This window comes from Bubalus bubalis, chromosome 6 (genome assembly GCF_019923935.1).
Source record: "Bubalus bubalis isolate 160015118507 breed Murrah chromosome 6, NDDB_SH_1, whole genome shotgun sequence".
NCBI classification, from domain to species: domain Eukaryota; kingdom Metazoa; phylum Chordata; class Mammalia; order Artiodactyla; family Bovidae; genus Bubalus; species Bubalus bubalis.
In genome coordinates this window covers 99206712-99216881 of record NC_059162.1, presented here as the reverse complement: position 1 = coordinate 99216881, position 10170 = coordinate 99206712, and the positions used below count along the sequence as shown (strand labels likewise).

General features: G+C 53.6%; 1 protein-coding gene across 2 annotated transcripts; it reads right to left on the bottom strand.

Moving 5' to 3' along the window:
* Window positions 1–266: 266 nt before the first annotated feature.
* Window positions 267–8961, bottom strand: MOB3C (MOB kinase activator 3C). Of its 2 annotated transcripts, none has more exons than XM_006052518.4 (4): window positions 8696–8961; window positions 4763–5224; window positions 2604–2806; window positions 267–2277 (listed from the first exon to the last, which is right to left on the bottom strand). In XM_006052518.4, exons 2-4 carry the CDS (start codon window positions 5178–5180, stop codon window positions 2248–2250), a joined length of 651 nt encoding a protein of 216 aa, XP_006052580.1. In that variant the 5' UTR covers window positions 5181–5224; window positions 8696–8961; the 3' UTR covers window positions 267–2247. The 2 variants fall into 2 exon arrangements, with proteins under 2 accessions (XP_006052580.1, XP_006052579.1); XM_006052517.4 differs by having other exon boundaries at window positions 8692–8827.
* Window positions 8962–10170: the final 1209 nt, after the last annotated feature.

Here is a 10170-nt window from a genome sequence, read left to right as displayed (position 1 = left end):
AGTTCCCTGAAGGTAAGGCCCAGCCCTCCCCACTCTATGATTCCTAGCCTAGCCCAGGAATTCTAGGTCGTGAATTCTCAGAGCCCTGGGAAAACCTCAGTGTCTCCACCCTGGGGAGCTGGGCCAGATGTAACCACACCAGCCAGCCCTTCACAAGGCCCAGGATCTCAGGACACAAAGCCCTCCCTACCCCATTCTGGCCCAGTTCCTTTCACAGCCTGCCCAGGAGCCATGTGGCATGCAGACCACAGCTTCCCACCAGGCCCTTTAGTTTGCCTCCTTTATTTTACCAAAAATAACTAAGATAAATTTTCCCTCTGTTTCACAAAAAGTAGATTGCCCCCATTCCACTCCCCCCCACCACCACCACTTTCATAATCAGCACTGGCAGTAGCCTAGGCTCAAACTCCCAATACACAATCCTCTTTGGGAGACTCTTTGACTTCCCCCCAGACCCCCAGCCCCACGCCAGAATTTCTGGCGAAGCTGCTGAGCCAGTGTTTCCCTTGGGAATTTCTCTGGAGGCAGCTGTCCCAGGTCCAGCTGGCTGGCCCCAGGAGCCCCATCTGCTTCCCCAGAGATCTGGCAGCTGCAGGGCCATGGAGAGGGGCATGATTTTGGAGGCTTGGCTCAGCAGACAACCCCAGCAGACCACAGGGGTGGTGGGGTACTCTGGCATCAGGCTAGAAATCCTTGCTCAAAGCAAAAAACAGCTGTGTTCTGGAGAGAGCTGTCAAACACTCCTTTGGAGTGCCTCTCATCTCCCTGTGTGACAATCCACAGGCCTGGGGTGAAAGTCAGAACCCCTGGTTTCTACTCCAGCTCCACAAAAGCTTTGCTGGGAGGCCTTGGACAATTTCTCCCACCTCTCTTCTGGCTTCAGTTTCCTCCTGTGTCCACGGATGTTTCTGTAGGTGAGACTGGATGATCCTCGGATTCCTTCTGGTTCTCCATCCTGGCCCCCCAGCCCACCATCTCCAGGACAGGAGGGCCCTGTCCCTGTCTCAGTTTTCTTACTTGTGGGTCTGGGTGCAGGGCTGGGCATGGAGGTGCTGAGTAATAAGTGCTGAATGACCATGCCAGTTTCTCTGTGGATAGCTATGCTCTGAGATCTAACCAGCTGGAATGTCTCAGATGGTTGGGAAGGTACTTGCAGGTACTTGCAGGATGGGGGCTCTCCAAGCCTGGAAGAGTCTGTTCACAGCTATGTGGTCCTCAATATCCCAGATGGGAGATAAGGCTCTGGAGTTTCCCAGCTCAAGTTCATCAGCTCTGTGAGTTGGAGGATTATCTTCTACTGTTTTTCAGATCCTCACAACCACATCTGGAGATTCAGGGAGCTAGATTGGAGGGTATGATTCCTGATTTAAGGACAGAGGACCTTTGTGGACATGAGGGATCACCCCTGATGCCTAGGAGGCTGTCTATAACCAGGCCTTCCTGGAGGCAGAGGGATGAGGGAAATGATAGCGCACGAGCTTCTCTGGCTGAGCAAATCTGAACCTGTGTCTATGGTGGGCCAGGATTTTAAATACTCAGGATAGGGCTCCCCTTCCTACCTCCTACCAGCTCCCCAGAACTCATGCTGATGTAAGATGGTGGCTTGGAAGGTTCAAATATGGAGCTACATCTATAACCACAGTTTGTGCACTTAACACCAAATGGGGTAACTGACTTGTCATCATTCCTAAGTGGTCATGGTCTGAAAGCCCTAGTCCCTACTTCCTTTCATCCATCCATCCATCCATCCATTTACCTAACATTTATGGACGGCCCATGTGCCAGGAAGGTTCTAAGGCAACTTGCTCTCACAGACACATCCCATAGTCAATATAGCACACATACACACAGATACATACATCTCATCCGTGTCCACTCACAGACCAGCTGCTCATGCTCTTGCACGTTTCTTGCCATCACTTCAGCCACATCCACACTCCCCAAATAGGCTTGGGAAGCACCGTGGAAGGGTCAAGTGTCAGAGCAGAAACCCTCTAGACTTCATGCTGGGGGGTTAGCTCCTCCTTTCCTCCTGTCTGCCTGCCTTTAAGCTCTTCCTTTCTCCACTCCCAAGCAGTCAGGAGGACATGTGGGCAGATTCAGAACCAGAAGTTCAGGGGCTTTGGGTGTGTGGAGGGGCTCCACGGCCTTCATGTCCCTCTGCCACCAGACTTCTGATGGTCCCCTCCCTGGGACACTCTGTGTTCAGATGGTCCATCTGACAGTCAACAAGGTCCAGGTCTGGGCTCAGTGACAAATCCGTTCTGTCATCTCCCTCTGCAGAGACACAAGGTGGGGAGGGGTCAGTCAGAGCTCAGTGTACCAGGCAGCCCCTTCCCAAACTACAGGGCCTGGCAACTCTTCTGCCTGAGCCTGGCCCCTGTCTGCCACTACCACCCCCCAACTCCAGGCGGCAGACCTGTATCTGTAAACTGATACTTGAATGAATTCGCTATTAAAGTACAAAATCCACTGTTAAATGAATTGCAGTCCCCTGATATATCCACTTGGGTATTGGATTTTCTTAAAGCAGGGAGACTTTGGATCTGAAAACTTACAGAGGCTAGCCCTGGTAGGGGAGGGCAGTGGGGGCTTGGCCTCACCAGTGGCTCCAGCTCCCGCTGGTCCACCAGGCTGAACTCGCGGATGAAGTAATAGAAGTGCTTGTAGCAGGTATTGACATGCGCCTCGGCCCCCATGCTGAGGATGCTGTCAAAGTGGTGGATGTAGACGTGTACAAAGACGCGGAAGAGACGGGTCAGGATCTTGGTGCAGACCTGCTGGAAGTTCTTGGGGAAGGGAACTCCTAGGGGGTGGGATGGGCAGATAGATACAGGACATCAGCAACCTTTTGATGGAACTCTGCCCAACCCTGCCCTTCGCCCACACTGCCCAGGATGGCCTCTTTCCCTAGCACACTTCCCTGTAGGAAACAGAGATCAAGGTTTGCTTTCTCCCGTACTTCCCTTTTTAATGAAGCACAAAGCTCACTGTGCCTCTCCGCTGCTGAAATACAAATCATCTTCCAATTTCCCCATCACCCTGAACACGACTCTACAGCCTTGTTGGATCACTGACCAACCCTGCTGAGGCTATGATGGAAGTTATGCCACAATTCTCTCCAGAAACATGTGCATCTGTAGATGTTTGCACATAACACTGTTGGATGCAATTCCAAGGGGAGTTCATCAATATCTGGGGCCCACTTTTTTTGGGGGGGCTACTTTTTAAAATATGGGCCTTCAGGATTGAATCCTGTCTTCCCAGCATGGTAGCTGCTCAAAGCCTTTCATAATCTGATCCTGACCTGCCTCTCCAGCCCCACCTGACTCCTTTCCCTTTGCAACATTCACACAGCGGGCCCCAGACCCCAATCCTGAGAATTCCTAAATCTTCAAGAATGAATTCAGATATTTCTCAGTCCTTCAAACATTCAATAACACTTGCAAGAACCTTCCACCTGTGAGCCAGGCCCTGTGCTGGGTCTTCTGCACCTTTAGCCTGGTATGATAATGGATATGGTAGCAACTCTAGCTTTGATAAAACTGAGGTCCATAAACATGGAACCACTTGCCCAAGGCCACATAACTATTAATTAGTATAGACTGGAGGTGGGATTCAAGCCCTCTTTGCACTGCATCGCAGCACACCTCAAATAAATGCTATAGACCCTGCCAGCGAGAAAGCCCAGGACTTTCTCTATGAAAAAGGCACGATTTCTGCCCAGTCTCCCATGCTCACAGTTGAATTTGAGGCTACACCCTCTTCTCTGCTGTGGCAGAGTCATCCCAGAGTTAAGGCACAGGCATCTGGGATCTCACAGGCCTGGGGGTGAAAACTAAAAGGGAACAAGAGCTCAGACACAGGCCCACACTGACTCACCCCACTCCATGAGGCCCTTCCCCTTCCTCACTGCTCTCGGGTGGGGCTGAGCCCTGTCTCCCTGTGAGCTCTTCCAGGCCCAGCCCAGGTCCCTGACTTGTCCTGCCCATCTAGACTCGGGGTCCTGGGTCCCACGAGACCTGAGCAAGTTCTGAGTACGTCCTGATTCAGTGCATTTTCCGTCTCTCCGCCTGTTTGCTCCCATGTGAAATGAAGATACCTGGGTTGCACACGATAGTGCAGGAAAGGGCAGGCCACCAAATGGGGAGGGGTGTGGGTGGTGATTTGTGACTCAAGGCCCTCAGCATTCAGACTTCTCCCCTCTGGGCCTGACCACCCTGGCCCGCCCATCTCTGATTCCCATAACCTTAACAAAGATGCACAGGAGGCCAGGTAGGGCGGGCTGCAGTGATGAACACAAGGTCATGCCCACTTAGCTTCTAAGCCAACGCCTCCTCTTGCTGCCCTTGAGTGAGGAAGAAGGGCCAGGATGATGTCATTCATCTCCCCTTCCCACCCCCACCCTTCCAGGCTGCCCAACTGAGCTAAGACAAGGCTCCCTGACTGGCTTGAAATGGAAAAATTCTGCCCTGAGGGCCCACTGCAGTGGAGATACTGTTTGGCCCCCAGTTCTGATCGCCTTTCCTTTCCTGGGGCCAGGAGTCAGAAAAGACTACGAAGCTGCAACTAGTCAGATTAGCCCAAACAGGATGACTTGCTAGGAGCACCTTGAGGCACTTGTTCTGGAAGATTTTGAGAATCATAGTCTTGCCTGGATGGTCCCTGGAGAAACACTCAAGCTTCAGACAAAAAGAGGCCCCAGAGAAAACAAAACAAAAGGAAAAAAAGGAGCCTGACCTGCCTGCCAGGCGAGACTCACCTACGCGCGTGGGAAAGACATCCTCGTCGTTGATGAGGCTTTCGATCCAGTCCATGAGCAGCGCCATGTAGCGCGGTGCCGAGAGCTTGGCCGGCCGCCGGTACTGGCGCTCGTCCTGCCAGCGGTACTCGTAGCGAGGCCCACCGGCCATGACCGGGCAGCTGGTCTCGCTGCAGCGCTCGGCCATGGTGCCGTAGATTAGGTTTATGCGGTTGAAGAAGTCTACCACGTGCACGGCGATCCAGTCATCTATGTTTTCACCGGGTGGCAGCCTCACCACGCTGCGCAGGTCCAGGCCAGACTTGAGCGACGCCTGCGCCTTCTTATACAGCTCAAAGCGCTGCGTGCCCGGCTCAAAGCGCTTCCGCGGCCTGAATGTCTTGTCCTTGGAGAACACCTGCTTCAGGCACAGCGCCATGGCCAGGCTGGGCCAAGGGTCCAAGGGCAGGACCTGCGGATTCCCTGCCAGGGCCAAGGGCAGAGGGGAGCACGGTGGTCAGGTCCTTACCAAATAAATGGACTTGATTTCCGCCACATCATTGCCGTCTCACCTCTTGACTTTTGGCCTGGAGTTCTCAGCCTGGAATCTAATCCTCCTCTTCCCCTCAATCCAGTATCCTGCCCTATTGCTAGCTCCCCTGGTTCCCCCTGCCAAGCTTTCCACAGGCCTTCCACCTTTTTTCTTTCTTCTCAACTTTCATTATGTCTCAGAGAGGGCTGGGCCTAGGCTCCAAACAGGTGCTCCTCAGACTTGCTGTGGACTATTAGAGTTGGCAGAGGCTCCTGCAGGAGGCAGGGGCCTGGGTGAAATGATCTCTGGGGATCTCACGGGCCAGTTGGTACAGCGTGGGAGAGCCTGCCGGCATTGTGCTGAGGGTAGAGGGGGGAGCCCCCACCCTTGGCTTCCTCTGGGATATCCCGTAGTCCTTCCGGCCACCGGGGATTCCCAGGGAGCAGGAGGGACTTTTCTACCAAAAATGTCCTTTCCTTTTACTACCCTGAAAGGAAAGAGCTCTCAGATGGTCAGCTGGGTGGCCTCTGAATGTGACTGCAGGCGTTGGAGGAGAGGGGGAGGGTGGCAGGTCTAGAAAGGCACCACTTCCTGCAACAGTGGCTGGGGGTCTTTCCTCCCAAGCCTGCCTCTGCAGCCTGAAACCCAAACCAGAACAAGCCACTGCCCCTCCCACTGCACCTGACATTCGGTAGACCTTTCTAGAGCTCCTACTATGTGCCTGGCACTGGGAGGCAGGAAAATGCAGTCACATCACCCAGTTGGGACCATCCAGAATTCAGAATTTGCTTTGCTTCTTAGAATTGAAGGATCTCAGACTCACAACAGCCTTTGAGGACGATGATAAGAGCCCTAGGCTTTAAGGCAGGAGACCTGGGTTCTAGTGTCATCCATCATTGCTGGGTGACCCCTGCAGCAGGGAGGGATTTGGCCCATGCAGTTTCCCGGGTCACTCATAGGCCAAGTTCCTGGGACTTCCAGGGTAATCACCTCATTTTCCCTGTGAGTGCTTTTGCTCTTGGGAAATGCAGGGCCCCAGGTACCCACTGGAATTTAACCACATGAACCGTGATCCTGACCCCAGACCAAGCACTAAGGCTGAGAGCAGGCTAAGCACTCAGCTTTGGCTCCAGGCTGAACTCTGACCTGGCCTTGACCCTGGTCAATTTGAGTCCTGAACTCTAACCCTAGACTAAGGCTTGAAAACAGCCACAAAGCCTGGCCTTGACCTCAGAGCTGACACTGGAGTACTTTCCTTTCTCATATCTCAAGTAACACAGGGTGAGGTTTGGGGAAAGGAGGGTGGGAACAAGGTGACAACTGGGTGTAACCAAAGGCACATGTGGGTTGTCACGTCAGACAACAAGTCAAGCTAGTGGAGAAGTTTGAAACAAGGATTCCTCTCTGTGCACATAACACACAGGCCAGGAGGGGAGAAGTCAAGTAAAATGAGAGGAGTTTGGAGAGTAGGGGCAGGTCTCTCCACAGGATCTTGTCGTCTTGAAAAAATCCTCTAAGATGTGGCAGGTCATCCATCTGCTACCCCTCAACTTCTCACCCAAAGAAGTGCTCAGTGTGGGACCCAAGCTTCCTGACCCTAGAGGAGATTTCCATACTTCACATGACCCTGCATCTAAATTCTGCTTGGGGAACTTCCCTGGCCATCCAGTGGTTAGGACTCTGTGCTTTCAATGCAAAGGGGGTGGGTTCGATCCCTGGTCAGGGAACTAAGATCTTACACATTACGTGGCATGGCCAAGAAAATTTTTTTAAAAAGAAAGAAAAAAAGAAAGAAAGAAACTCACCTTATTCTTAGGGCAGGAGCTTCCAAAATCACACTACAATTAGTTGGGTCCCTGGGCTCTCCACCTTTGCACAGCCCCCCTCACTGACAGCTACCAACAAACCTACCCTAGCATTCAACATCTCATCCTAGCTTTCTTGCCCCACTTCCCTAGAGCCACCACTCTGGGCTTCTTCCTGATCCATGAACAGCCCCTCAACTCCTGCTTCTGTATGTTTTCTTACACTGGTCCCTGGGCTTGACTCCTGCCCTCAAGTTGAACACTACCTCCTCCCATAGCCTCCTCTACTGCACCCAGATCTCTTTGTCCTCGGGTGGAGACTACTCTTTGGTTATTTTGTCCTCCACCAGCTTCACCTCCCAGCCGAGGTCAGGCCTGGTACATACTGGATGCTCAGGCTTTGTGGAAAGCTCAAAAGCAAGAATCATCGAGTTGAAATAGCCCTGAGAAATCAACTGGCCCAACTCACTTCTTGAATGGATGAGGAAACTGAGGCCCCATAAGAGGACTTTAGGAGCCTGGGTTTACACAGCAAGTCACAAGCAGGGGATCTCCAGTGGCACAGTGGGACACTGGGGTAAGGTGGGGCATGACAACTGGTCAAGGGCCATTTTCCTGCCCTAGCTGCTTGCTACTGGTCTGGTGGAGATAAGGAGAAAGGAGGGGAGTGAAGGAAAAGGGGAAGCATCTTCCCATCCATTAGACCAACTTAAATTCCTGTTCCCCCAACACACTGTGCCTCCCCCACACTCCACAGCAACTTGGGTGTCCTAACCAGTGAGCTAGGGTTCCACCTTCTTGCTGCAGAATGTCAATGCCTGGGTCTTTCCCCGGGGAAATGAAAGCTTGTGAGGGAGGGAACATGGATAGATGCCCTTATATCCAGGCCACTTGTCTGTTTTCACTTCCCACTCTCATACCTTTAGTGAGTCTCTTATCTCACAGAATCTCTGTCCCCTCCCTGGAACCATGGCTATTCCCCCTCTTGGCCCCTGTTTCCTAACTCTGGACGTCCTTTCATTCCTAAAGTGGCCAGTGATGGCTCGCTCCCTGGGTGGGCATCTGGGTTTCCCAAATAAAAGTCACAGAGGAGCCCTGCCTGCTTCTGACACTCAGCCCCCTGCCAGGGCCACACCTGCCACTCCTCCAGTCCTGGCCCCAGTCGGAAACCAGAATCCAGCCTAGAGTAGAGCGATGTGTATTAGCGGGGTGGGGGTGGGCGGGAGCGCTGAGAGCAGAAACCCAAGAGAAAAGTCGAGGCGAGGACTCCCAGCTCCTTCCCGTGGCGCTCGGCCACCCACGACCACTCCTCGACGTCTCCCAGAACACCTGACGCCCCCATCTCCCCAGCCCAGCCGCCAGGACAGATGGGTCGTAGGACCCAGAGGAGCAGGCCTGAAATTTCCGCCTGCGAAGACACGCCCTCTTCAACCGACGCGCCCCCACCCCACCCTGACTTTCCAGCTCCGAGTACCGGACCCCGGAACCAGGGTTGTGGGTACCCTGCTCCGGGCGCAGGTCGCCTGGGGACGGTGCCAGGCCGGGACAGCCGAAGAAATGAAAGTGGAAGAGAGGCTGGGCTGTGTGCGCGGCGGGGCGCGGGGGGAACTCACTCACGGGGTCCGCCGGGTGGGTTAGCGCTAGTCCTCTCTGGTCGCGGAGTCACATCCCCAGCGCGTGGTCCTCTCCTCCTGCCGGTTCCCGGCCGTGCCGGTCTTCTCGCTTGTCCTCCTGCCTGCCCTGCCGAACCCGCTGTTGCCCTCCGCCCCCAAGCCGACGCCAGCTCCGCCCAGGCCCTCCCGGCCCCGCCACGCTGCGGCCAAGGGGCGGGGAAGGGGCGGGGAGAGAGGACCCCCCTCCCAATACCTTCGCCTTTCCGGAAAGTCCGTACCGCTTCCCCAGCTTCCCAGGGCCAAAGGACTAAGAGCTGGTTCTCTTAAAAGGGTCAAGGAGGCAGCCTCAGTTTCCTTGACTGTAAAATGGGGACAAACCCATTTTATCTAGCTCTGTCTGCAGCTAGATAATGGTGGTTTCCTTGCCCTCCTGGAATCTTCTGTGTTTCCCTTGTCGCTGAGCTCAGAGATCAGATCTGCCATCCACTCTCACACCCTCAGCTCCTGGCAGAGTGCCTGGCACACAGCAGGCACTTAATACCCACTTGCTGATTGAATGAACGAACGCCTTGGGAACCATTACTTCAGCACTCAAAGGACTGGCTCCAGAGAGTGCTCAGATCAGAATTTCACCTCACCCACCAGAGCTGGGGTTTTGGCTCAGGCTGGGCAGATTCTCCTCACTCCTGGGCCAAGTCATCCCATTCCCACCCTTTCCCCCCAACCACCCACATTTTTGTTCCAGCTATTCCCACTTTGGAACATCTTTTTTCCTTCCTTTCTTCTAATCAGATCCAAACCCTTCAAGAGCTGTTTTGCATTCCCTACTTTTCTACCTGGGTTCTTTTCCCCTGAGGGCAAACACATACCCTGCAGAAGCACAGAATACACTCTGTGGGTCCCAGGCCCAGGGACCAGTTGGCAGGCTCTGCCCTGGGAGGGAGGGAAGGGTGGGGGCCTCCTACAGTAGGAGGGCCAAGGCAGACAGATGGGCTGCAGAAACTACTCTGGAGGGGTGCTGGAGGAAAGGGGCAGGAGGCATTTACATGGCACAGATACCCCACTGGGTTCCTCTTGTGTCTGGAACGTCTGCTTGCTGGATGGCATGAGAACTCACTGGATTCTTAAAAATGAACTAAAGATTCATTTTTTTGGTTGGATACCTATTTTTTCCCCAGTCTAAAGCTGTCACTCTCTTTCTTTTTTCCCCAACATCTGAGTCTTAACTCTGCCCCAGATCCTCTATAAGCAAACATTTGCATGTTCTAGTGTATGCAGAAGGAATTCAAACCTAGTCCTTCATTTGTTTGATATAATGATTAATACCCTTTACTGAATGTGACTTTGTGCACTGAGAACGGGGAGATCAGGCGATGGAGCTGACCCAGTGGTGACCTTGGATGCTGATGGGTCAGCCCGGGGTGGGGTGGGAGACCAACACACAGAGATAACACAAGGTCAGAGCTCAGCCATCCAGAT

Bases quoted from the DNA above. Each gene is read 5' to 3' on its own strand.
- MOB3C (XM_006052518.4), bottom strand. From the start codon at position 5,180: ATGGCGCTGTGCCTGAAGCAGGTGTTCTCCAAGGACAAGACATTCAGG. The intron at 2,807-4,762 runs GTGAGTCTCGCC...CCCACCCCCTAG, and splicing joins TGTCTTTCCCACGCGCGTAG to GAGTTCCCTTCCCCAAGAAC. The intron at 2,278-2,603 runs GTGAGGCCAAGC...GTGTCTCTGCAG, and splicing joins AGCGGGAGCTGGAGCCACTG to AGGGAGATGACAGAACGGAT.